Raw genomic sequence first — 26626 nt, forward strand, 5'->3', positions numbered from 1 at the left:
CTATACAGACACGGTGTTGACCTATCTACATCAACTTAAGCGCTATACCTCTTGTGGAGATTGAGTTATTAAGTGCGTGTAGTGGGAGGGACGTTTTAGTGTAGACGCTTACAGAGTTAGGTCAATGTAAATTGTCTTATGACAACCTAATTCTGTAGGCTAGACCAGGCCTAAATTATATTAACATACAGTCACCGCAGTAATTAAATCGCTTGTGCATGTCCACGTTATACTCCTTGTGTCAGCGATGCACGTCCTCACTAGAAGCGCTTGCTTTAATGCAGAGGGCAGTGCGCCATGGGTAGCTATTCCACTGTGCAACTCACCACCATCTAGTGCAAGGAGTTTTGGGAATTGTTTGTAGTGCTTCATGGGAGCACATGAGTTGCACAGGGTTGACTGGGAACATGGTTTCAGTTCCCATGTCCCATCATGCATTTTTCTCCATCCCATAATTTTATCTGCATCCCATAATGTTTCATGCCTCTTTTAAAAAGTTCCCCAAACCCACACATCTGCCATCTGTGTGAGAATCATGGATTCTGCACTAGAATTCATTTTTCAGCTGTTGATGGTTTATTGAAAAGATATCTGTATGCTGTTTAGAATGCCTTCCCTAAAATTCATCATGATATGCTTAAATAATTAAATGTAATGAACAGTGTACTAACATCATCTTCTTTGTGCAGACCAGTTGTGCAAGATAAAGGGAAAAAAATAATAATAAAAAATGGCAGACACCCTGTGATTGATGAACTGCTAGGAGAACAAGATCAGTATGTTCCAAACAGCACCAACCTAGCCGTAAGTATGGGACTATAATGAGGAATTGAATAGCAATCAAGAGAAGGATTCTAGAATTTGTTCTGGTCCAGGAAATTAAATAAATAAATTTAATTATACAGATGGCTGCTTGCTTGCATTTCAGAAGATATCTCTTGAATCCATGTCCACATCTGTTTTGCCACATTGCTTGATTATCAACGTTTTGCTGATTTCATACAGCAAGTTGCACACTTCAACAACATCATTCAGACTAGTGGCACAAACAAATTGAAAAGGTGACCTCAAAAGACAGTATGATTAGGGTTGGGAAAACGAGAATTTAAGTGGTTATTCTAAGGAACATAAGCATTATTACAAAAGATTTGTATTAACATACAGCTAATGCAGAAAAATGTTAGCTCATATTTTTATTTTATATGGATATTTCTGAGAAACATATGTATTATGATTTTGGTGGTGGGGAGGGACGTGTTAAGTTGTTCTGAGAAACTGAAATCTCTCTCAGGAATTGCAGGGTCTTTTAATCCTTGCCACTAAATATTCACCTCAAATTTTTTTTGTAATATTACACTTCTGCTTTGTACAAACAGAAAAAAATACTTTCAACCTACTTCTGAACATCGGCTGCCTTTGCATACTTTATTTTTCTATGTTTATTGTAGGTGTTGATATGGAGCTGTTGCTATGGTAAAATATATTCTACTTTGTATTGCATACATTTACATACAAATTATTTTTCAAAGCTATTATAGAATGTTGATATAAAAGTGTTGTATGTTGCTTCAGTGCAAAATGAACGTTAAAAAATTCTTCCGCAACTCAGAACAAATTACAAATGGTATTTCCAAAAAATCTGGCATTTTATTCAATAATCATCTTAGTTTTCTGTTAGCCATGTTCTAATGTTATAATTTAGCAACTCATATGTTACAGAAACAATAGATAAAATCTGGGTGATATTGACATAATCAGTGTTGATTCTAGTGTTTCCAGCTCTCTTTACTTTTCTATGGTTGGTGAGTCGAAACCTAGTTCATCAAAATGCTTCTAGTTTCAAATAAAACAGTTTGAATCATCAGGAGAACATGCCTGCAGAAATGCCTTCAACTATATTTTTTTACCTGCCTGAAACTATTGCTAGAGCCTTTCTATCAGGGCCATAACATGAACATGTCCCCTTTCCCCTTGATATCCTCTTAAAAATGTTCATGAACTAGATTCTTCCTATGTATCAAGTTTGTGATAGGACTTCAAACCTAAAAGTTGGTTTTATTACTTCAAAACATATTTGTGTAAACAAGCTATTTCTTCTACAGGCTGGGAAATAAGGAATAGAGATGTATCCATTTTTAAATATTTGTGTGGTGGTCAGATATTATGATGGGAGTCCTAGAAGTACCCCGATAGGTATTATATTTGCTCTGTTCTTTCTTTATGTACAGAAAAAGGGATATCTCTTGAAAAATCCAAATTAAAAATAGCAATTATGAGAATTCTAGACTCTTTATTAGGAGAAGAATTAAGTCTAAGTGTTAATCACTGGACAAATTTTAAAATACTGACTAAGTTATAGAACTGTGAATACTTTAAAAGCTGTTCCAAATGTACCAATACTGTCAGGATAGTCCTTATGAAAGAAGAAATATTAGTGTTATAATATAGTCAGTCCAGCTGGGGGAAAGCTGAGAGATGCAGAGGAGTAGACAGATTGGACAGACACATTCTTTTGGGGAAAGTTTATTAAAGGGGCTACTTTAGATCTAGTAAAGAGGAGAGGATAGAACTTGATGAAGTACAGGTAGGAACTGAAGAGAAACTGCCAAACAAAGAGTCCCCTTCAGTTATATCACATGAAGGCAGACAACTAAATATTGATACATTTGATAAATTCTTGTACACAAATACTAGAAGTTTAAATACTAAGATGGGTAAGATGGGTAACTTGCCTGGTATTAAATGAGGATATTAATATAATAGGCATCCCAGTAACTTGGTGGAATGATAATGGGATGCAGTAATATCAGGGTACACAATATATAAGAATGATAGAGTAGGTTTTATAGGTGAGGGAATGGGACTTTATGTGAAAGAAAGCATAGAGTCAAATACAGTAAAAATCTTAAATGAATCATATTTCAATGGATAGAAATTCCATGCTTGAATAATAAAAGTATAGCAGTAGGAATATCCTATCAACCACCTGACCACGATGGTGACAGTGACTGTGAAATGCTCAGGGAGATGAGAGGCTACAAACCCACACAAAAAAAACCCTGCCATAAAATCCACATATTGACTGGGAATGTCACCTCCGGATGGGATGCAGAGGTAAAATTTGTAGACACCATTAATGACTGCTACTTGAAGCGGCTAGTCCTGGATCCCACAAGGGGCTTGGTAATTCTTAAATTAGTCCTACGTGGTGCACAGTATCTGGTCCAGGAGGTTAATATAGCTGAACCACTCAGAAATAACAGTCATAATATAATTAAATGTAAGGGTGTGGAGGAGAAATACCAAAGAAACCCACCACAGCAGCATATAACCTGATAAAGAGGAACTACAAAAAAATGAGGAAGCTATGAAAATTAAAAGGAACAGTAAAAAGGGTGAAATGCCTGCAAACTGCATTTGAAACTATTTGAAAATACGATAATAGAGGCTCAAACTAAATGTATTCCCCAAATTAAAGAAAACAGTAATACAAGAACTATACAAATGCCACTATGGCTAAACAGCAGAGTAATGGAGGTAGTTAGAGGCAAAAAGGCATCCTGTAAAAATTGGAAGTCAGATCCTACTGAGGAAAATAGAAAGGAGCATAAACTCTGGCAAGTCAAGTGTAAAAGTATAATTAGGCAGTCCAAAAAAGAATTTGAAGAGCAATTTAGCAAAAGACACAAACTAACAGCAAAGGTGGTTGTTGTTGTTTTTTTAAAGTACATCAAGAAGCAGAAAGTCTGCCAAACAGTCAGTGGGGCCACTGGATGATCAAGGTGCTAAAAGTACATTCAAGGAAGACAGGGCCGTTGCAGAGAAATGAATTCTTTGCATTGGTGTTCACTGCAAAGAATGTGGGGGAGATTCCCACACCTGAGCCATTCTTTTAGGTGACAGATATAAGGAACTATCCCAGATTGAGGTGTCAATAAAGGAGATTTTGGAACAAATTGGTAAATTAAACAGTAATAAGTGACAAGGCCCAGATGGTATTCACCCAAGAGTTCTGAAGGAACTCAAATATGAAATTGCAGATTTTTAAAATAGGTTCCAGCATTGATCCTGACAATAACTGACCAGTAAACCTAACATCAGTACCAGGCAAATTGGTTGAAACTAGAATGAAGAACATTATCTGATACATAGATGAACACAATATGTTGGGGAAGAGTCAACATGGTTTTGTAAAGTGAAATCATATCTCAGCAATCTGTTAGAATTCTTTGAGTGTGTCAGTAAGAATGTCGAACAGGGTGAGCCAGTGGATATAGTGTACTTGGACTTTCAGAAAGGCTTTGACAAGATCCCACACCAAAGGCTCTTAAGCAAAGTAAGCAGTCACAGGTTTAAAAAAAGAAGGTCCTCTCATGGATTAGTAGAAGATTAGAAATAAAGGATAGGAATAAATGGTCTGTTTTCATAGTGAAAAGAGACAAATAGTGCGGTCCTTAAGGATCTGTACTGGAACCAGTGCTGTTCAACATATTCATAAATGATCTGGAAAAAGGGGTAAACAGTGAAGTGGCAAAGTTTGCAGACAATACAAAATTACTCAAGATAGTTAAGACCAAAGCAGACTGCAAAGAGTTACAGAGGGATGTCACAAAACAGGGTGAGTAGGCAACAAAATGGAAAATGAAATTCAGTGTTGATAAGTGCAAAATTTGGAAAAAATAATCCCAACTAGACATACAAAATTATGCATTCTAAATTAGTTGTTACCACTCATGAAAGAGATCTTGGAGTAATTGTGGATAGTTCTCTGAAAACATTGACTCAGTGTGCAGTGGCATTCAAAAAACTAACAGAATATTAGGAACCATTAGGATAGGAATAGATGATGAACCAGAAATTATCATTATGCAACTATATAAATCCATGGTACGCCCACACCTGGAATAGTGCACACAGTTTTGGTCACCCATCTAAAAAATGATAGAATTGGAAAACATACAGAGAAGGGCAACACAAATGAATAGGGGTATGGAACAACTTCCATATGAGGATAAATTAAAAGGACTGTTCATCTTGAAAAGGAGACAACTAAGTGGGGGGCGCGGGGGATGAGAATATGATAGAGGTCTATGAAATCATGACTGGTATGGAGAAAATAAATAAGGCAGTGTTATTTACCCCTTGGCATAACACAAGAACCGTTGCTCACCCAATGAAATTAATAGGCAGCAGGTTGAAAACAAACAAAAGGAAGTATTACTTCACTCAACGCACAGTCATCCCGAGGAATTCATTGCCAAGGGATGTTGTGACGGCCAAAAGTGTAACTGGGTTCAAAAAAGAATTGGAAAGTTCATGGAGGATAGGTCCATCAGTGGTTGTCAGCCAAGATGGTCCAGAATGTAACCTCATGCCCTGGATGTCCCTAACCCTATGACGGCCAGAAGCTGGGGCTGGACCACTTGATGATTGTACTGTTCTGGTCATTTCCTCTGACACATCTGGCACTGGTCACTGTCGAAAGATAGGATACTGTGCTCGATAGACCATTGGTCTGACCAAGTATGGCCGTTCTAATGTTGTAGTAGTGGTTTGTAAAACATAGTGTTTTGCGCCATTACTGTAGTACTTTTGTATGGGATGGAAGGATAAATTTATAATCATATTAGAACATACAACCTTTTCAAGCACAGAGTCAACATTCTTATGAAATTAGGGGAATTCCCACTAGTGTCACACTGTACATGGAGCAACAAAAGTGGATATCCTATTAAATGGTTTCTTCAAAAAATTATTATTAGAAGTAAATAATGTTCTTTTTAAACTGCTGCTTCTTCCCCTCAGGAAAAGAACTTTATTATGTAGAAGGCATATTAAATACTGAGAACATACCCTTTGTACATACATCTCGTACATATCTCATTGTAAAGCATACTATCACTTAAATAAGCACTCCGTCTCAGTAGTGTATATTTAACAGCTGTTTTGCATTTTCCAGGGGGACAAAGAAAGGGTAATGATAATTACTGGACCCAACATGGGTGGAAAGAGCTCCTACATAAAACAAGTTGCACTGATCACGATCATGGCACAGATCGGTTCCTATGTTCCTGCAGAGGAGTCCACAGTTGGTGTTGTGGATGGTATTTTTACCAGGTAATCTATCAACTTTTTATGTTCTGGGGATGGAGGGTGGAATGGAATTACTGTAGCACAGATTTTGCACTGCAGAGTACAGTTTCATTATTTAATTTAGGAATACATATGCACTTATATTTTTCAAAATTATGTTATTTTTAAATGAATTATTCACTTTCTCATTTCTTACCCCTCAATAAAACATCCAACCAAAATGTCTAAACCTAAATGCCTAAAGTCTGAATCTTCAAACAGAATCTTTCTGGCTTAATTTTTAAAGGTGGTAGGCAGTTGCTACTTGCACTGAAGTGAATGGTAGTGGGAAATGCTAAGCATATCTGAAAATCATGCCAAGTATAGTGGTGTCTAAGTGTAGACAGTCAAGTTTGGAAAATTTTGTCCCACATATTTTATGCCTTATCCTTGAGCCTACTACTCTACCTTACCTCATTTTAAAAAATTAGTCATTCCAGTTAAACTGGCACAAAATGACAGATTTGTTTAAAAAACAGTGCTGAATAAAGTTATAAGAACATTTACAAACCCCACATTTTTGTATTTTGTAGCTGTAATAGATTCTAGAAAACATCCTGCTGTGATTGTCTCCCTTTCCCCCCACTACCCCATTTCTTCCTCTCTCTCTTTGGTTCTCTCTCTCTCTCTCACACTGCAAAAAGGTAAGATTGCTGAAGCCATTTGAATTTAAATTTCAAAAAGAACATACTCCTCTGGGAGAGGTCTCTTCTATATAAACTCTCCTACTGCGGCATTTGAGTACCTTTTAGAGTTAGGAAAAACAAGGAGTCTGTGTTATCTATCAGTAATATTTTTATTGTATAAAAATGTTGCATTTTTATCTCATTGTTGTCATAGTTGGAAGGAACAACATATCACATGATACACTTTCATGCCAAGCAATCTAATGGATTAGAAAGCAATTTGTTACCTTACTGGAAGTTAATTGGAGTTGAAACATCAAAATAGCTATTAGCTGTCCTTTTCTTACCTGTTTTCTTATACTTAGAAACCTAAGGTCAAACTGTGTTATTAATCAACCTAATAAGCCTTTGCTGATAGGAAATTGAGATTTGTAAGGTATAGTATCTATTGCATTGGTAACAACGTTCCATTTAGAGAAGTTTTAAAGATTATTTTTGGCTTCCTGCATAATGGTATCTGAATGTACCAACCTTTTTTATTAGAGACACGGTGGGTGAAATATTGTAAAACCTCAGAGTTTCGAACACATGAGGAATGGAGGTTGTACGTAACTCTGAACAAAACATTATGGTGGTTCTTTCAAAAATTTACGACTGAATAATGATTTAATATAGCTTTGAAACTTTACTATGCAGAAGAAAAATGCTGCTTTTAACCATCTTAACTGTTTCTGTGCTTGTTTCATTTCAATTTTCTTACCTTGTCAATTTTTTTAAACTTTACCTTTTATGTTTTTTTAGAAGTTTACGTTTAACACAGTACTGTACTGTATTTGCTTTTTTGGGGGGCGGGCGTGTCTGCTGCTGCCTGATTGCATGCTTCCAGTTTCAAATGAGATGTGTGGTTGATCAGTCAATTCATAACTCTGGTGTTTGTAACTCTGAGGTTCTACTGTAATATCTTTTACTGGACCAACTTCTGTTGGTGAGGGAGACAAACTTTCAAGCTTATATAGAGCGCTTCTTCAGGTCTGGGAAATGTACTCAGAGTATTACAGCTAAATACAAGGTGGAACAGATTGTTTAGCATAAGTAGTTAAGATATTTCAAGGGAACATTCAAGGTGAAGTGGCCTGTTGACACCACTCCAGTCATAGGGGGAAAAGGAAGGCTGGGGTCAGAAGACAGCAAGGGAGATTGTTAGTGGTTATAGGTTGTTGTAATAAGTCATAAATCCAGTGTCTCTGTTCAGTCCATGATTTTTAATGTCTTAACAAAGTTATGACTTTAAGCTCCAAGGCTCGTCTTTTGAAAGTGCTGTGCAGGTTTCCTTTCAGGATGAAGACTGATACAGAGTGAAAATGTGTAAAATGTTCACCTGCAGGTGATGTGGTGTTTTTATGTTTTATCATTTTCCTGTGTGAGTTCATCTGAGGATGTAGTGATTGTCTTTTTTCACCCACATAGTTGTTAGGACATTTAGTGCACTGCATGAGGTATACCACATGTGCTCAGCGTGTATAGGGCCCATTGATCTTGAAAGGTGTGTTGTGGGGATCATAGAATATCAGGGTTGGAAGGGAGCTCCGGAGGTCATCTAGTCCAACCCCCTGCTCAAAGCAGGACCAATTCCCAATTAAATCATCCCAGCCAGGGCTTTGTCAAGCCTGACCTTAAAAACTTCTAAGGAAGGAGATTCTACCACCTCCCTAGGTAACGCATTCCAGTGCTTCACCACCCTCCTAGTGAAAAAGTTTTCCCTAATATCCAACCTAAACCTCCTCCACCACAACTTGAGACCATTACTCCTTGTTCTGTCATCAGCTACCACTGAGAACAGTCTAGATTCATCCTCTTTGGAACCCCCTTTCAGGTAGTTGAAAGCATCTTATCAAATCCCCCCTCATTCTTCTCTTCTGCAGACTAAACAATCCCAGTTCCCTCAGCCTCTCCTCATAAATCATGTGTTCCAGTCTGCTAATCATTTTTGTTATTGGATGTTGATCATTGTACCAGTGGAGCTATGTCTGCAGGTTTTGCATCTCTTGTTCTGGCTGGGTCTGTTGCCCCTTTGAGTCGGTGTGGGGAGCATGATTCTGATGATTAGCTTGGAGAGGTTGGAGGGTTGCTTGAGGGCCAGAAGAGGGGGTTCAGGAAAGATTTCAAGTATGGGTTGTAGTTTTTTGTTGATGCTCCGTCTGGGTTCCAGTGTGGGGTGGTGGATGACAACTACGTGTGCTGTCAGAAGGGGTTTTATTTCTGTATTGAAGCGGGTTTTTTTGGGGTATTTGGGTGGCCTGTTCCGTGATGCATCCTACTTCTGGTGGAGTGTCCTTGTTTAGTGAAGGCGGTTTTGAACATGTTAAGGTGTATATGCCGGACTTTCTACTGGGAGTATATTCTGTGTTATGTGAGTGCCTAGCTGTAGAGAGCAGGTTTCTTGGTGTGTTTGGGGTGATTACTGGATTGTCATTTGACAGTGACTCAGACTGGACCAGTCTGAGTCATTTTTCCTCTCTTTTTTCCTACTTTCCAACAGTTACGTGGATGCTTTTTTACTCCCATTTCTTCACCTGTATTCAGCTGCCATTGTGAAAGGTTACGTCTTCAGAGAGATTGAGAAATTTATATCTCATCACTGTCTCTATTAGTGGCATTTGATTATGTGGTCATTAGGGAGTCAGTGTATTGTGCGTCCTTTATTTCACGGTCTGAACTCCTCACATTCAATGTGTCTTGAGTTTCAACTGCTTTTATTATTCATTGCTCTGATGCTAAATATTTTCTTTAGCATGATGTATGTTTTTACGTAGATCTTTATAATAATTTTTGCCTGCAGTCATGCCAACCATACCATGTGCTGGTTCCTATCAGGTCTTTCAAGCTAAGCAGGATTGAACTGTGTCAGTCCTTTGATGGAAAACCTCAAGAAAGACTTAGATGCTTTAGGAAACAGAACTAGTGACTCCCTAGCTGACTTTCTTCCCTCTTGAGTCAGTGCTGAATCAATGATCCCTTATTGTACAGTATTTGGGAATACTGTAGTATTGGAGATGCTGTCTTTCACATAAGACATTCGTCTGATATAATGATCAGCTGTAGTCATTAAAAATCCCATAGCTCTTTTTGTAAGAATAAAGATGTTATTTAGGGTCCTGATGAAATTCCACTAGGTAATTATATTCTCCCTAACTAAATTAGTTTTACAGAATCAGCTGGATATGGCATTCTTCAATTACTGTGAAATTTGCCAAAAACTGACATACGAACACCAGATGAAAACATTCCATGGTGGATTTGATTTAAATCAAATTGATTTAAATCACTAGTCAGGAAGACTCTATTTAATCATGGATTTCTACATAAAAGTGCATTCTTGTTGGTTGTTATAACCTTCATACATATTCTTCACAACTCAGAGATAGTTGTAGGTTTCATTTTTAGAAGGTACACACTATACATTTTTAAAGTGATTTATTTTTGAAAACTTTTCAGATTAGTTTTACAGCTATATCTGAAAATGAATGATTAGGTATTTCATTTACCAGAGGTAATTGAAGCAGATATTTATGAAGTCATTGGGAGGTGAACTATCTCCAATTCAATAGGTTAGTCATCAATATTTGGAGGATTTTCTTGCCATGGCTGTATTAGAAGGAGAACATCACCAGACAGACATTTAAATTGTTTTATTTAACTAAAACAACATTATGTATTCTGGATTTTTTTCTTCAACAACAAACATATAATTTAACAAAACAAGCATATGAATTTTTGAATTTTGTTTCATGTTCTCTATGTATATAAGTCTCCCCGCTGTATTTTCCACTGAATGCATCCGATGAAGTGAGCTGTAGCTCACGAAAGCTTATGCTCAAATAAATTTGTTAGTCTCTGAGGTGCCACAAGTACTCCTTTTCTTTTTGCGGATACAGACTAACATGGCTGCTACTCTGAAACCTGAATTTAGGTAAACATCCAAGTTTTTTAAAATCAGATTTATTTTTGTTAAAATTGCTTTAAACTAAAATAGTTAAATCAAATATTTAAAAAAACAAAGCAAACATTAAATAGACTAGGTCAGCCAGGTCAACACGAGAAACATAAAATATTGCCGTCTGCAGCTAACTCAGTTGTCTTCACCTTCATTTTTCTGGTTGTTCCTAATCTGGAAAAGAAAAACAAGCTTTCCTGCTTTTTCAGGTCCCAAACAATTTCTCAGTTTGGAATGAATTAGTCCAAAGGAAGAAAATATTCTTTCTACACCAGCAGAAGAAGCTACTGCTGTTAAAAGTGAGATTATCACTTCAAGAGTCTCTGAATCCAAGTGCTTAAGTGATTTTCACCAGTTCACTGACGTGACTTTCTTTAAAACATCATCAGCAAACATATATTTCTTGAATGGTTCACCCTTCGCTCTGAAGTTTATTATAATTGGCATTATGGAGGGTTGACTACTGGATGTCCATGTCATAGCCAAATCCTCTTCAGCAGTTTAGGTTTGACCCTGCTACCGAGTATTGAGAATATTTGCAAGAAAATGAGCTGGAGATAGTGCTTGTCCCATTTGTTTTTTTGATGCTTGTAATTTAACTCTGTCATTGCATATTTCTCATTTTAAGATCTTACTCAGTTCCTTCCAGACTTCAACAGCGTCCGTAATAAATCAGCTATTTCCCTGCATTTTGTTCAAGGCTACAGAAATAGGCTTTAGGGTACTCAGCGTGCGTTCAATATTTCTCTTAAACCCAATCTTGAGAACTTTGGCTGTGACAGTGCCATCTGTTTTTTCACGATTTTGTTCACAAACTGTCATCAGATTAGGCCAGTTCTTGATATAGTGCTCAAAACAGTCCACTACTGCGTTCCATCGCACGTCTTGTGGGAGAGTTAACTTGGTTCCTCCCACTTTTTTCAGAGCAGCTGCTGCAAAGTGGTTGTTACAGAAGTATTTTGCAACTTCAACAATATTTGCCTTTATTTCTGGAACACTGAAGTCTTTGGCTAGGAGGTGCATCAAATGAGAACTGTAACCGTATAGTTATGAGCTTGGGACTCTCTTCTAAATAATTTCTTCTCATATTGGATACATTTGCAGCATTGTCTGTGACCCAAGCTGCATACTAGACATTTGAATTTTTTTTTCAGTTTGTTATAGTTTTTACTGCTGCTACTTGTAAGTATTCTGCTGTGTGTGCATTTCCTGATATAATCAATTGTTTCTGGAAGGAAGATATTCTCTTCTCCTGTTGTCACACAAGCACATACAACAGTATCATTGTGAACATTGCTCCACCCATCAACACTCAAGTTAACAATTTCACCCTCTAGACTATTTGCACACTGCTCAATTTCTCTTCCATATGCTTTATCCAGCAATTTGCCTGCAACATCTGCTCTGTTGCGTGGACTGTATCCTGGTCTTAATGACTGAACCATGTTAATGAAGTGTGGGTTCTCAATCATACGGAATGGAGAGTTTGTTGCATAAACAAACTGAACAGTTTTTCATTAATTACCTCTTTTTGTAATCTGCTGGTTCTTACCACAAACTTATCTATGGTTGTTTCTGGATGATGGAGTTTTTTTTTGCTACAGGTGATATACTGTGGTTATGTGACAGACGTGATGTGACTGAAACACTATCATTGGCAGATAACTCTAAAACTATAGAAAATGATGGTGATCTTGAAGGTGGAAAGTCTTCAGAATCCTGTATGTTGAGCATGGATTCTCCTTTTTAAAAAAAAAAAAAAAAAGGCCAATGCAGTTCTTTAATTATTATTACCATGCTGCTCATTTACTATTACTCATTTCGTTCACTGACATGCAGTACTACTTTAAAGGTGAAATAGTAAAAGGAAGATCTGCCTATTTCAGCTATTTATTTTTTATTGCAACTGCATCTAAAATGGTAGTACCATAGAGTAACAACTATATTTTTTGCTCAAACATGAGAATTCAAGAATAGTCCAGAAGGAAGACAGGCAGTCCTTAAGAAATAAGTATGAAATAAAAGTTTACCAATCTGAAGATCCTGCATGTTCAGACATGTTCCTTTCATTGTCTTCAACGCAGCTTTCTCCTTAGAAGGAACACTTCTCATGATGTTTCATTTGGGCAACCAGGCCTGCCATTTCTTTGTTGCACTGTTGCATTTTGCACACATGCCTGTCTTACCCACAGGTAGAGGAACTTCATTAAAATATTCCCAAACTGGATCTCTGTTTCGGCCTGCAGCCATTATAGGTTTTCCTTCGAGTGAGAGAATGGTCTGGTAGATCTCAAATCAATGACGGCTACACTCAGACTTCAAGACTTCTGGAATATGCTGCTCAAACAGTTTCACTTTGGTTTCTACTGCCTGTCCCTCCCTTCTCATATTTGACTCCAGATGTCTTCTCCTTGTCCAGATCTATTCCGCCCCAAACAATCTTCTATTCATTGAACTTTTTGAAACTTTGCACTTTTAGAGTGAGGTAAGGGATTGATTTTGTGTACACAAATTTGCTGAGGGACAGTAGGGTTGAGATCTGTTACTTCTCACCTCTGTATATTATTTATTTAAAACCTTTTTTGCTGTTGACAAGCATGTTATCTCTGAAGACACAAATCCACAATTTGATAACTGCAAAATTAAGTGCCTCTGATGGTATGTTCTAGACTGAGCACTGAGTCCCATTGAGTAGATAGAAATATTACCCTAAATAATCTATACAGAATCTCCTGGAACACCATAAGATTGGGTCCCTAATCCATGAACTGTTGGAACTCATTTACAAAACTTTTCTTAAACATTACATGACTATATTGTCTCATACTATTGAATTAGAATTTATAATCCCTATTCCATGATGAGATATCTTTGAGCTATACTGTATCTTGATTAAAACTATCGTTAGATAGGTCTTTTTCCTCAAAAAGCATTTTATCAAAAAAATCCTATTTAAATAAAAATCCTATTTTATAAAAAAAAACCATTGGTTTTTATCCACCCTGACACATTCTCAGAGTTATTCAAGTTCTTGTGATTGTACTGGTACTTAAGAGCTAACTAATTGATTAAAAATGAATCAAGCAAAACATGTAAATAAGCAAACATTCCAAATAATCCCAGGGAGAAATTAGCATTAGCCTAAAGTGTTGAAAAATAGAAAAAGATAAGCTGCTTAATAGAGACTCTGGGTCTAAAATTGCAAAGTGGATATTTCAAGTTGAAAAAGACCATGAATGGAAATGTTTGACCACATGCTTAAGAACCCTTATATACTAGATAATGACAGGTTTCAGAGGAACAGCCGTGTTAGTCTGTATTCGCAAAAAGAAAAGGAGTACTTGTGGCACCTTAGAGACTAACCAATTTATTTGAGCATGAGCTTTCGTGAGCTACAGCTCACTTCATCAGCTGTAGCTCACGAAAGCTCATGCTCAAATAAATTGGTTAGTCTCTAAGGTGCCACAAGTACTCCTTTTCTTTATACTAGATAATGTTACAGAGTTTCATAGATTCCAAGGTCAGAAGGTACCATTGTGATCATCTTGTCTAACCTCCTGTATAACTCAGTACATTGAACTTTCCCAATATGATTCCTAGAGCATATTGCTTAGAAAAACATCCAGTCTTGAATTTAAAATGGTCAGCGATGGAGAATCCACCATGACCCTTGGTTAAGTATTAACTGTTGCTGTTAAAAAATTTACCCCTTACCTCCAATCTGAATTTGTCTACCTTCAACTTCTAGCCTTTGGATTGTTATACCTTTCTGTGCTAGACTGAAGAGCCCATTAGTAAATATTTGTTCCCCCATGTAGGTACTTATAGACTGTAATCAAGTCACACCCCTGGGAAGCACTCACTCTCAAAAGAATTTGGGAGCGGTGGTAGATAATCAACTAAACATGAGATCCCAGTCCAAAGATGTGGTCAAAAGAGCTAAAGTGATCTTTGGAGGCATAAGCAGGGGAATCTGGAGAAGGAGCAGAATGGTTATTTTACTTCTGTTTTACCGCTGCTGGAGTACTGTGCCCCATTCTGGTGTCCTCAGTTCAAGAAGGATGTTGAAAAATTGGAGAGGGTTCAGAGAAGAGCCATAAGAATGATTAACGGATTAGAAAACATGCCTTGTAGTGAGAGACTGAAGGAGCTCAATCTGTTTATTTTAACAAAGGCAAAGTTAAGTTCTCAGGATAGAGTACTCAATCCTGTAAGTATTACATTCTTTGTTCCTAGATGTATACATTTACATTTAGCCATATTAAAATACATATTTGTTTGAACCCAGTTTACCAAGCTATTCAGATCACCGTGTCCTCTTCATTATTTATCACTCCCCCAATTTTTTTATTGCCTGCAAATTTATCAGTGGTGATTGTGACGGGTTGGATCACAGAAACCCCCTTGGGACTGCCAATTGATGTGCCAAGACTACTTCTGCCCCCAGTTTCCTGCGTTGGCAGCTTGGGACTTAAGTGCCCTGCCTGGTTTGAGCCAGACCCACTAGCCTGCTGCAAACCCAGACCCATGTCTGAACCACATCCCCAACATCTGTAGGCTTAATTGAAAGCAGCTTGAGAAGTTTCTGTCTTTAACACTCAGATGCTCAACTCCCAATGGGGTCCAAACCCCAAATAAATCTGTTTTACCCTGTATAAAGCTTTTTCAGGGTAAACTCATAAATTGTTCGCCCTGTATAATACTGATAAAGAGATGTGCACAGCTGTTTGCCTCCCCTGCCCAGGTATTAATACATACTCTGGGTTAATTAATAAGTTAAAAGGGATTTTATTAAATACAGAAAGTAGGATTTAAGTGCTTCCAAGTAGTAACAGACAGAATAAAATGAATTACCAAGTAAAATAAAATAAAACCCGCAATCTATGCCTAATACAGTAAGAAAACCAAATACAGATAAAACCTCATCCTCAGAGGAGTTCCAGTAAGCTTCCTTTTACAGACTAGTCTCTTTCTAGTCTGGGTCCAGCAATCGCGTACACCCCCTGTAGTTACTGTCCTTTGTTCCAGTTTCTTTCAGGTATCCTTGGGGGTGGAGAGGCTATCTCTTGAGCCAGCTGAAGACTAAATATAGGGGTCTCCCACAGGCTTAAATAGACTTTCTCTTGTGGGTGGAGACCCCTCCCTCCCCCTGTGTAGAATTCCAGCTGCAAGATGGAGTTTTGGAGTCACATGGGCAAGTCACATTTCCATGCATGACTCAGAACTTACAGGTAGCAGCCATGGTTCACGTGCTACCTTGAATGTCCTCATGTAGACTTCTTATGTGGATTGGAGCCTTCCAAGATGCATTGTCCGTTAAGTGCTTCTTGAGTGGGTACTTAATTTGCACATTCTTTTCTCAAGAAGCTGACCAAATGCTTTAGTAAGTACTTAAAAATCAAGCAAGTACACAGCCAGTATTCATAGCTTTGAATACAAAAATGATACATGCATATAAATCGGATGAATAGATTCAGTAGATCATAACCTTTACAGAGATATGTTACATGGCATATGTAACATAAAACATATTCCAGTTATGTCCTATATACATTCATAAGCATATTTCCATAAAGCCTTATGGGGTGATTTTTTGTTTTCTTCCAGATCATTTATAAAAATGTTATGTGATGGGGCCAAGAACCGATCTCTGTGAGATGCTACTAGGAACACACCCACTCATGATTTTTTCAGTTATATTCTGAGACCTATCAGTTAGCCAGCTTTTAATCCATTTAATGTGTGGCATGTTAACTTTACATAGTTCTAGTTTTTTAATCAAAACGTTGTGCAGTACCAAATAAACACCTTACAGAATTCTAAGCATACTACATAAACACTATTACGTTTATCAACCAAACTTGTAATCACATACAAAAATAGGATCTATTTTCCATAAATCCATGTTGATTGACATTATTTATATTACTCTCCTTTAATTCTTTATTAATCAAGTCCCGTATCAGCTGCTCCATTATCTTTCCTGGGATCGCTGTCAGACTGACAGATCTGTGATTATCCAGGTCATCCTGTTTACCCTTTTTCAATACTGGTACAATATTAGTTTTCTTCCAATCTTCTGGAATTTCCTCAGTTTTCCAAGATTTATTGAAAAATCATCAATAGTCCAGTGAGCTCCTTAGTTAACTTGCATCCAAGAGTTTTAAGAGCTATCCGAACCTCCTGATTTTAAAATGTCAAACTGTAGTAGCTGCAGTTCAACATGCTCCAAGCATGGAAAGAGTGTTACCGTATGATATCTGCATACAGTAACACTCTTTCCACTGCATCATTTTTTCCTGAAATACAGAACAGAAGTATTTATCGAATATTCATGCTTTTTCTACATTGTTACTGTTAATTCTGTTACTGTAATTTCCACCTAATAGTGGACAGTGATGTTGTCAGGATTCTTTTTGTTCCTAATATACTTTTTAAAAAATCCTTTTTATTATCCTTAATTCTACTGGCCATAGATTTCTCCTTGAGTCCCTTTGCTTCCCTTATCCATTTTCTACATTTCCTAACTTCTGATTTATATTCATTACTATCAACTTTTACTTTTCTCTATTTATTTTGTATAGATTATATACATATATGTAAAATTACCTTCACTTCCCCTCTAAATGAGGTCAGTTTTTTAAACAAATACAGCCTTCTTCCTAGATTATGGGATTGTGGCTTTTTTGGACATCTAGTAAAATGTTATCAAACAATTCCCAATTGTCATTTATATTGTTCTAGTTAAATTTTTTTCTCCCAGCTGATTTGGCTCATAATTGTTTTCAGCTTTGTGAAACTGTTCCTTTAAAAGTGCCAAGTATATGTATATTACTGTTCTGGACTTGTTCTGTTTGCACATAATAAACGTGATCAAGTCATTATCACTCGTTACTATTAATTTTTAGTTCTGTGATCGGTTCTTCATCTGTCAAGACAAGGTCTAATATAGATAGACCCCTGCAAATCAGCCTATATCCACTTTATATCTGTGGATATCTGCATCTGTGGACCATGTGTGCGGATCGTGGATCAGATGCGGATACAAATGTTGTATCCATGCAGGGCTCTAAATATAGAGTTCCCATGTGTTGGATGCAGTACTTTCTAATTTTTATTGATGACAATTTCCTAACTCAGAAAGTCCAAGGATGTTTTAGAAGTGGCAGTATGAGCCCTCCAGCATATGTCACTAAACTTGAAGTCCCCATGATCACACAGCATTTTTTCCTACACATTATAGATACATGTGTAAAGAACAAATCACCTTATTAGTAAGATTTCTTGCTCGGGAGTAGACACCAACTGATACTCCATCTTGTGCTTTTATCTGTTAAGACTTTGATCCATAACCATTCAAGACCATTTTCTTCTGTGTTATCAGTGACTTGGAAACAGTTATTGCCATTTTTGTCTACTTGATCCATCCTAAATAAGTTATAACCATTGATTTTTATGTTCCAGTTGTGCAGATCATCCCACCTGGTTTCAATAATGCCAACTGGATCAGATTTATGCTCATAAAGAGCAATTCCAATTCCTCTTGTTTGTTACCCAGGCTTCTAGCATTGGTGTTTAGACAATTAAAGAATTCCTTCTCCATGTCCTTTGGTTCCTTGATTAATTTTGTTCTCAACATCTTGATTCTGTGCTAAATGAGTGCTCATATCTTCCCTCTCTTTATCCTCCGTGTCTGCTGTTAGTCAGCACCTTCCTGACTATGCTAGCCAGCCTGTTCCCCTTCTTCTGTGGTGGAGGGCATCTAAACTGTGCAGCCCTCTCTCCCTGTAGAAGGTGGACCAATGTTCCACAAAACCAAACCCTTCAGTTATACTTTTGGGGCCAGGAACTGTCCATTTAGTGTTTGTTGGTATGGTGCCTTGTCACAATGTTGTCTAACCTGATTATGGCCCTGCTCATACATAAATCGTAAGTAATAAGAACATGGATGTCCCATGATCTTGTACAATACTACTACCGTTTGTGGTATGGATGGGACCTACTATATTCCTAATATGTCCTGTAGGCAGCCTTGGATATGTTTTGAAAATGGGGCTCATTACTACTTATATTACACAGGTGGTGCTTTCTAACGTGCTAAGCTAAAAAAAAAACAAAAAAACGTTGCCTGGGTCAACTGACTTTCTGAAATATTAGCGGTGGGTGGGATTCGGTAGGGACACTGGTACGCCTCCCAGCCCTGGTTTGAAATTTTGAATTTGTCTAATTTTTGTGTCTGAATGTGTGTCATTAGGGCCTGATTTCAAAGATTGGTGCATTGTATTTATGAAACTGTATGCACCAGTTACGTACATCTGTGCACATGTGGCCAGTTACCTGAATAACTGCACAGTTGCGGTTATCGTGCTAATCATGTGGTAATTGCAGTTCCTGAAGGTAGTAGTAAGTAGCAATCACCTCTGTGAGATGAATAGGAGAGCTCTCAGTACTTTCCTGTAGTCCTCCATATTTGGCCTTCAGTAGCCACAAGGTGACCCTTCGTACTTGGCCTGTTTTTGTTAAAATCTTACTTCTCTTTCACCTAAGCAGGTCACCAGTTTCCCTGTCCTAAACTAGGAAGGGCAAAGACATTGCATATCATGGACTTCAGGAGTGTACTTTCACAGATTAGAAACTGTTGGGGAAACAGATCCACATTTTTTGTTCCCTTCTAAGGTTTAGGGATGGGTCTCCAGCTGCCTGAGTACGTCCAGATCAAATTAACCTGATGCAGTATCAGAGGCTTATGAGGCTGCAGAAATTCCCTGTATAAGGAGACTAAAAGCCTGTTTCGTTACAGCCATTGCCATCTTCTGGGCTGGAGTGGAGACAGGAGCCATTAGCAGACAGGCTTTGCAAAGCTGCCACCTGGTGTTCCCTGCAGTCTTTCACTAGACACTATTGCGGCTGAATATGCAAGCATTTGTGGACACAGCCCACCACAGCAGATTTCTTAGAAATGGGCTTCCACAAGATCTGTCTTTACAAGGATTGGTTGGTTGAAAGTATCATAGGTTTCTGTTCATCTTCTTTCCCCTACCTCACCCTCAGGCTTTCTGTTTTAGTTCAGCCTCAAATCTCTTACCGTTCCTCTATAGGCTGTTTTCTCATAGAATACTGCTATCCATAACCCGTGTCTGCACTGTTACAGACTGAGCTGCAGAAAGTAAAATAGCTGGCAAGTGGGAATATAATTTGTCATTTTGCAAACTAGTTAGATTTTTAATCTTTTGGAGAAAAACTATTGATATAGGAATAGATCACTTTCAAATTTATTTTTGTGACTGCCTTACTTTATTCTCCTTTAATAGGTGATGCTACTAAAACAAATTAGCTATTTGGGGGAAGGGTTTGAAGATTAATATACAAGAAGAGGACCAACACTGCTACCCCCCCTCGCTATCTTTAAAAATCAGTGCTTTTTATGATGATTCCTTTTTGTAGATTTCACTTTCAGTGTGTGAATTTATATAGGTTTATTACATTAACATTTTCCTACATTTCCTGTCTTGTATTCTGAGTGGTGTTTCCATGGAAATGGAAAGGTTGCTATTACAGTTATTCTTTTGGTTATATTTAGCAGTTATGTATTCTAGCTTCTCTAAATTGACTTTAAATACTACATTCTATTCAAAATTGTAAATCTGTAGAGGGAGGATTATACAGTAAAGCAAATATTTTGCTTTTAGGTAAAGTGGAAATCTGAGCAGTTCTTCTGCATTATTAAGCATATAGACACAAATCTGATGCTCAGTACCCAGCCAAAGTATTTCACATGGGTGCTGGGAATTTCCACATTGGAAGGGGGAGGGGAAAGAATCCTTCTTCCAGAAAATACATCAGGAGCAATGCTGTTCCACAGTGTCAACGAGAGCCAAAGTGTCATATCCTGAATTCCCCTGCTTTATCTCACCCACAATCTATTATTTTCGGTGGCTGTTCTGGAACACCCTGAGAAAATGCCCTGGGTAGTTTCCCGAAATCCTGCCCCTTCCATTGTGCAGTAAAACTGTGACAGTTCCACTGCTATGGTGTGGTCCTCGTTCTCAGAGGAGGATGCAGCATTTGCCTCATGAAGTGCAGAATACAAAGAGTACTCCATATTTTAGTGCACTCGCCTCAGTGATTATGCATCAGTGGTTGCATGAAGTGAGACACCAAAAATATACCATTTCCTATATATTAAAACTATTTGTAGAACACATGGCTTTTATCTCTTACATTTATTAAAGTAAAGGAGGACTTGTGGCACCTTAGAGACTAACCAATTTATTAGAGCATAAGCTTTCGTGAGCTGTAGCTCACGAAAGCTTATGCTCTAATAAATTGGTTAGTCTCTAAGGTGCCACAAGTACTCCTTTTCTTTTTGCGAATACAGACTAACACGGCTGTTACTCTGAAACCATTTATTAAAGTGCATGTGTAAAACCGCCTTCACTTGCATGCCCACACAACTTGTGCGTGAGCCAAAGTATGCACATACATTTAAAATGTAGTTTAAGTAACTTTAATTCCTAGTGAGTTGGTTAACACAGCTTTATTATTGGAGGGGTGAATAAATGAAAATTTGAGGATATTTTAATGATTGTTTTTCTTTTTTATTTTCCACTTGTGCAATGCAAAGGAGAATACTTTCAGGTGATCATAGTTTAAAACTAAACCTGTTGTATTGACAGATTTTCAGAGGGGTCTCAAGAAATTTAGGTGCCCAACTTCCATTGACTTCAATGGGAGATGAGTGGTTAAATCCCTGAGATGTGTTTGAAAATCCCAGCCTATAATCTTTCTTGTAGCAAATTAATTAATTTTTGGTTCAAAGTAACCCATGATTCGTATTAGTCTTTTGTGAGATTAATGTGTGCTTTGTGCACTGGTCATTCAGATGCTGAAACTGCAAGATATTTTTAAGAGTAACTTGTGCATGAGTGTGCATGCATGCTTGCTTAGGAAAGATACCCTACTCACAGTAGTGGAAACTGAAGTATCCTATTTACCTGCAGGGAGAGGTACAATAAAAAGAAGCAGCTGTGTAAGGATCCCATCACTGCTCCAGCATATGTGCCACAACGCTGTCAAAGGAGATAATCTTATAGGTGTGGGAGCTTAGTTCAGTATCCATGGTCAAGAATGATGATTATTTTGATGCAGATGTTGTCTGCTAGGACCTGGAGTGAGATCTCCAATCCATTCCTCATAGACCATTGAACAGCTGTCAGATAGTCTTGTAGTTATTATCAACCTGATCAAGATTCAAGTCACAAAATTTGAGAGTAATGGGTTTAATAGTTTAAAGGTAAGAGTATGCTCAAGTAAACAATCCAATTAATAGTTCCAATTACTGAAGGCCCTGGAGTGGAAATTTTAAATTAAAAATGTGTTTCTTGGGAACACAAATTATCAATGTAAGGATTAATCCAAGGGGAATGGATGACTCTGGGAACTGGCAGAGGGAAAAAAAAATCTTTCTCCTCTAAGTCACCTACCTATCTGTCTATTTCCATGTTAAAATAAATTCCATTGGATTTATTTCTGTGATTAGACATACTGTGAATAAGTATGTCTGATCACTTAAATAAGTAGGGGTTTGCATTCCAGTGGGGATATACGGTACCACCCAAACTGGATGGCAACATAGGAAAGGCAGCTTCCAAATACATAAACTTAATGGGGTTGCGTTGGATACTCTTTGAACCAAGTTACCAGTGGTGGATTTGAAGCCCACTTATCATAGATTGGCTAGCTCAATGCTTTAGAGGTGGAGGAATAAAAATGGGCCTCAGTGAGACATAGGTACATCCTCTCTCCCTGTTCAGTAGTATATTATCTTTCTTCCCACGGACTCTCAACTTGTCCATATAAACAGCTGTCATTGGCTCTTATGAGAGCAGAGGAATGCAGTTTGGGTTATCTATTAGAGTTCAAGCTTGACAGGCTATCTTAGCAAAGCCAACTTGATCTTCTTTAGGCAGCACAGGGTAATACATAGTCCTGGTGGGTTACGTGGATAAGTAAAATTTTATAATTCCTTTCTGGTTTTCATAAGATTCACAGATAGCGTGCTTCTACTTCAAATTAAATTCACCTGGCTGCAGAGGGCCTGGGCAAGGCTCTGTTCATCACATCGTCCTTTTTTATGATCTGCAGGTAGTAGTACTTGAGTGGTGCATAGAGCTTAGTCTATGTCATTCATACTCGGTCCAATTTCACACCCCTCCCCCACCAAAATGTGTTTTGAAATATTTAAGTAAATACTGATCGCTAGGTCTGTAGCTGGTCAAGAATTTCCTCTTTGCTAACTGAGCAGGTCATTTGGATGGGGGTCAAGGGGTTTCACTTTCCTCTAAGCACCATAATGAACATTCGTGTGGAAAATATAGCCTAGTATTGACATTGTACAGAGAGGATAGAGCTGTTTCCCATTTGCGGTGCACTCTTTGTTCTTGTTTTGTCTTGTACTGGAGTTAATGCAAGGTTCTCAACTCAGGAAACCAAATAGGGATAAGAGGACCTAAGATGGTGTAGACATTAGTGATCTTTCTGTTGGGAACAAATTTCATTACTTGAACTGTGTGGAGTGGCTATTCCTCTCCAAAGGGAGAAGGCAAATTGGTGACCAGCTATTAGTATGCAGCATTCCCAGGAAAGGACTGGTGGATCTGTATTGAACTGAAGTGAATCCAGAATCATAGAATATCAGGGTTGGAAGGGACCTCAGGAGGTCATCTAGTCCAAACCCCCGCTCAAAGCAGGATCAGTCCCCAACTAAATCATCCCAGCCAGGGCTTTGTCAAGCCTGACCTTAAAAATATCTAAGGAAGGAGATTCCACCACCTCCCTACGTAACGCATTCCAGTGTTTCACCACCCTCCTAGTGAAAAAGTTTTTCCTAATATCCAACCTAAACCTCCCCCACTGCAACTTGAGACCATTACTCCTTGTTCTGTCATCAGCTACCACTGAGAACAGTCTAAATCCATCCTCTTTGGAACTTCCTTTCAGGTAGTTGAAAGCAGCTTATCAAATCCCCCCTCATTCTTCTCTTATGCAGACTAAACAATCCCAGTTCCCTTAGCCTCTCCTCATAAGTCATGTGTTCCAGTCGCCTAATAATTTTTGTTGCCCTCCGCTGGACTCTCTCCAATTTATCCACATCCTTCTTGTAGTGTGGGGCCCAAAATTGGACACAGTACTCCAGATGAGGCCTCACCAGTGTCGAATAGAGGGGAACGATCACGTCCCTCGATCTGCTGGCAATGCCCCTACTTATACAGCCCAAAATGCCATTGGCCTTCTTGGCATCAAGGGCACACTGTTAACTCATATCCAGCTTCTCGTCCACTGTAACCCCTAGGTCCTTTTCTGCCGAACTGCTGCCGAGCCATTCGGTCCCTAGTCTGCAGCGGCGCATGGGATTCTTCCGTCCTAAGTGCAGGACTCTGCACTTGTCCTTGTTGAACCTCATCAGATTTCTTTTGGCCCAATCCTCTAATTTGTCTAGGGCCCTCTGTATCCTATCCCTATCCTCCAGCGTATCTACCTCTCCTCCCAGTTTAGTGTCATCTGCAAACTTGCTGAGGATGCAATCCACACCATCCTCCAGATCATTAATGAAGATATTGAACAAAACCGGCCCGAGGACCGAAACATTGCTGCTGGATAACTGGTTATAACATTCAGAAAGAAGAAAAGGAGTACTTGTGGCACCTTAGAGACTAACCAATTTATTTGAGCATAAGCTTTCGTGAGCTACAGCTCACTTGAGCTGTAGCTCACGAAAGCTTATGCTCAAATAAATTGGTTAGTCTCTAAGGTGCCACAAGTACTCCTTTTCTTTTTGCGAATACAGACTAACACAGCTGTTACTCTGAAAAATATAACATTCAGGTTACTGTTACATGACAAAATTATTTGTAAAGTTGTGGACTTTAATCCACATTTTATGCATGTAAGGGGAAAGGTGATACTTGGCCCGTCACTGCATGTGAGTTGGAGTTTTCAGTGTTACCAGCTGTCATAAGAAGTCATACTGGTCCGTCTAGCCCAGGATCCTGTCTCGTGAGAGTAGCCAGTGCCAGATGCCCTGGAGGGATTGAAGAGAACAGAGCAATTATCAAGTGATCCATTCCCTTGTCATTCAGTCCCAGCACCTTGCAGTCAGAGGCTTAAGGGACATGCAACTTTACAGTAACTCTAGCAATTTAGGGGTGTGGGGCTTTTTTACCTGTCTCATGATGAAAGGCTGTCAGCTTATAAATTTTCTCTTATTCAAAATGGCCACCATCTCCCATTCCTGTCAGTGAGGCTGTTACTCACAGTCTTAAAACCCAAAGCAGTGGTAATCCAGGCAGGGTCAGAAATAGAATCATAGGACTGGAAGGGACCTTGAGAGGTCATCTAGTCCAGTCCCTGCACTCAAGGCAGGACTATTCCTGACCATTCCGACAGGTGTTTGTCTAACCTGCTTTTAAAAATCTCCAATAATGGAGATTCCACAACTTCCACAGACAATTTATTCCTTTTCTTAGCCACCTCGCCAGTTAAGAAATTTTTCCTAATGTCCAACCCAAACCTCCTTTGCTGCAATTTAAGCCCATCGTTTCTTGTCTTATCCTCAGAGGTTAATAACAACAGTTTTTCTCCCTCCTCCTTGTAACAACCTTTTATGTACTTGAAAACTGTTATCATGTCCCCGCTCAGTCTTCTCTTTGCCAGACTAAACAAGCCCAATTTTTTCAATCTTCCCTCATAGGTCTTGTTTCCTAGACCTTTAATCATTTTTGGTCGCTCTTCCCTGGACTCTCTCCAATTTGTCTACATCCTTCCTGAAATGTGGGGCCCAGAACTGGACACACTACTCCAGTTGAGTCCTAACCAGTGCAGAGTAGAGGGGAAGAATTACTTCTCATCAGGGTGGATTTGATTTAAATCACTAGTCAGGAAGACTCTGTTTAATCATGGATTTCTATATAAAATGCATTCTTGCTGGTTGTTATAACCTTCTGTGACAAAGTTCCTGCTCTACCTTGGTGGGTCTTGTGCTTATTGCTGGATTTGCTCGCCTTGGAGCTTCACAGCAGCCCTCAGCTTGGCCATTTTTCTGAATTCACAGTCCAGGTCGACTCCTCCTGAGTCTGACCAGGAGTTGGGAGGATTTGGGGGGAACCTGGGCCCGCCCTCTACTCTGGGTTCCATCCCAGGGCCCTGTGGAATGCAGCTGTCTAGAGTGCCTCCTGGAACAGTTGTGCAACAGCTACAACTCCCTGGGCTACTTCCCCATGGCCTCCTCCCAACACCTTCTTTATCCTCACCATAGGACCTTTCTCCTGGTGTCTGACAATGCTTGTACACCTCAGTCCTCCAACAGTCCGCATTCTCACTCTCAGCTCCTCGTGCCTCTTGCTCCCAGCTCCTCACACTCACACCACAAACTGAAGTGAGCTCCTTTTTAAAACCCAGGTGCCCTGATTAGCCTGCCTTAATTGATTCTAGCAGCTTCTTGATTGGCTGCAGGTGTTCTAATCAGCCTGTCTGTCTTAATTGTCTCCAGAAGGTTCCTGATTGTTCTGGAACCTTCCCTGTTACCTTACTCAGGGAAAAGGGACCTACTTAACCTGGGGCTAATATATCTGCCTTCTATTACACAGCGTCCCGCCCCGCTGCTCCCTCCACCAGCTCTGCAGGTATCCCTGCCCCGGCCCCCTGGATGTATGCCCAGGTGGCGGCAGCCCCCCCGCCTCCCGCTGCATCATCTTTCCCTCAAAAAAAAATTACTCTCCTATAGCCATCTAGCCCGATCCGGTCACACTTCATACATGTTCTTCACAACTCAGAGATAGTTGTAGGTTTCATTTTTAGAAGGTACACACTATACATT

The 26626-nt window shown here is 38.8% G+C and overlaps 1 protein-coding gene across 7 annotated transcripts in view; it reads left to right on the plus strand.

The window, feature by feature from the left end:
- Positions 1–26626, plus strand: part of MSH3 (mutS homolog 3) — a 190369-nt gene that overhangs the window by 122591 nt on the left and 41152 nt on the right. For all 7 annotated transcript variants that reach the window (XM_073344375.2, XM_073344373.2, XM_078852790.1 and 4 more), the window contains 2 exons: positions 690–804; positions 5960–6117. In XM_073344375.2, the coding sequence (XP_073200476.1) occupies positions 690–804; positions 5960–6117 (273 nt within the window). The remainder of the gene's footprint in view (positions 1–689; positions 805–5959; positions 6118–26626) is intronic.

This window comes from Lepidochelys kempii, chromosome 5 (genome assembly GCF_965140285.1).
Source record: "Lepidochelys kempii isolate rLepKem1 chromosome 5, rLepKem1.hap1, whole genome shotgun sequence".
Classification (NCBI taxonomy): domain Eukaryota; kingdom Metazoa; phylum Chordata; order Testudines; family Cheloniidae; genus Lepidochelys; species Lepidochelys kempii.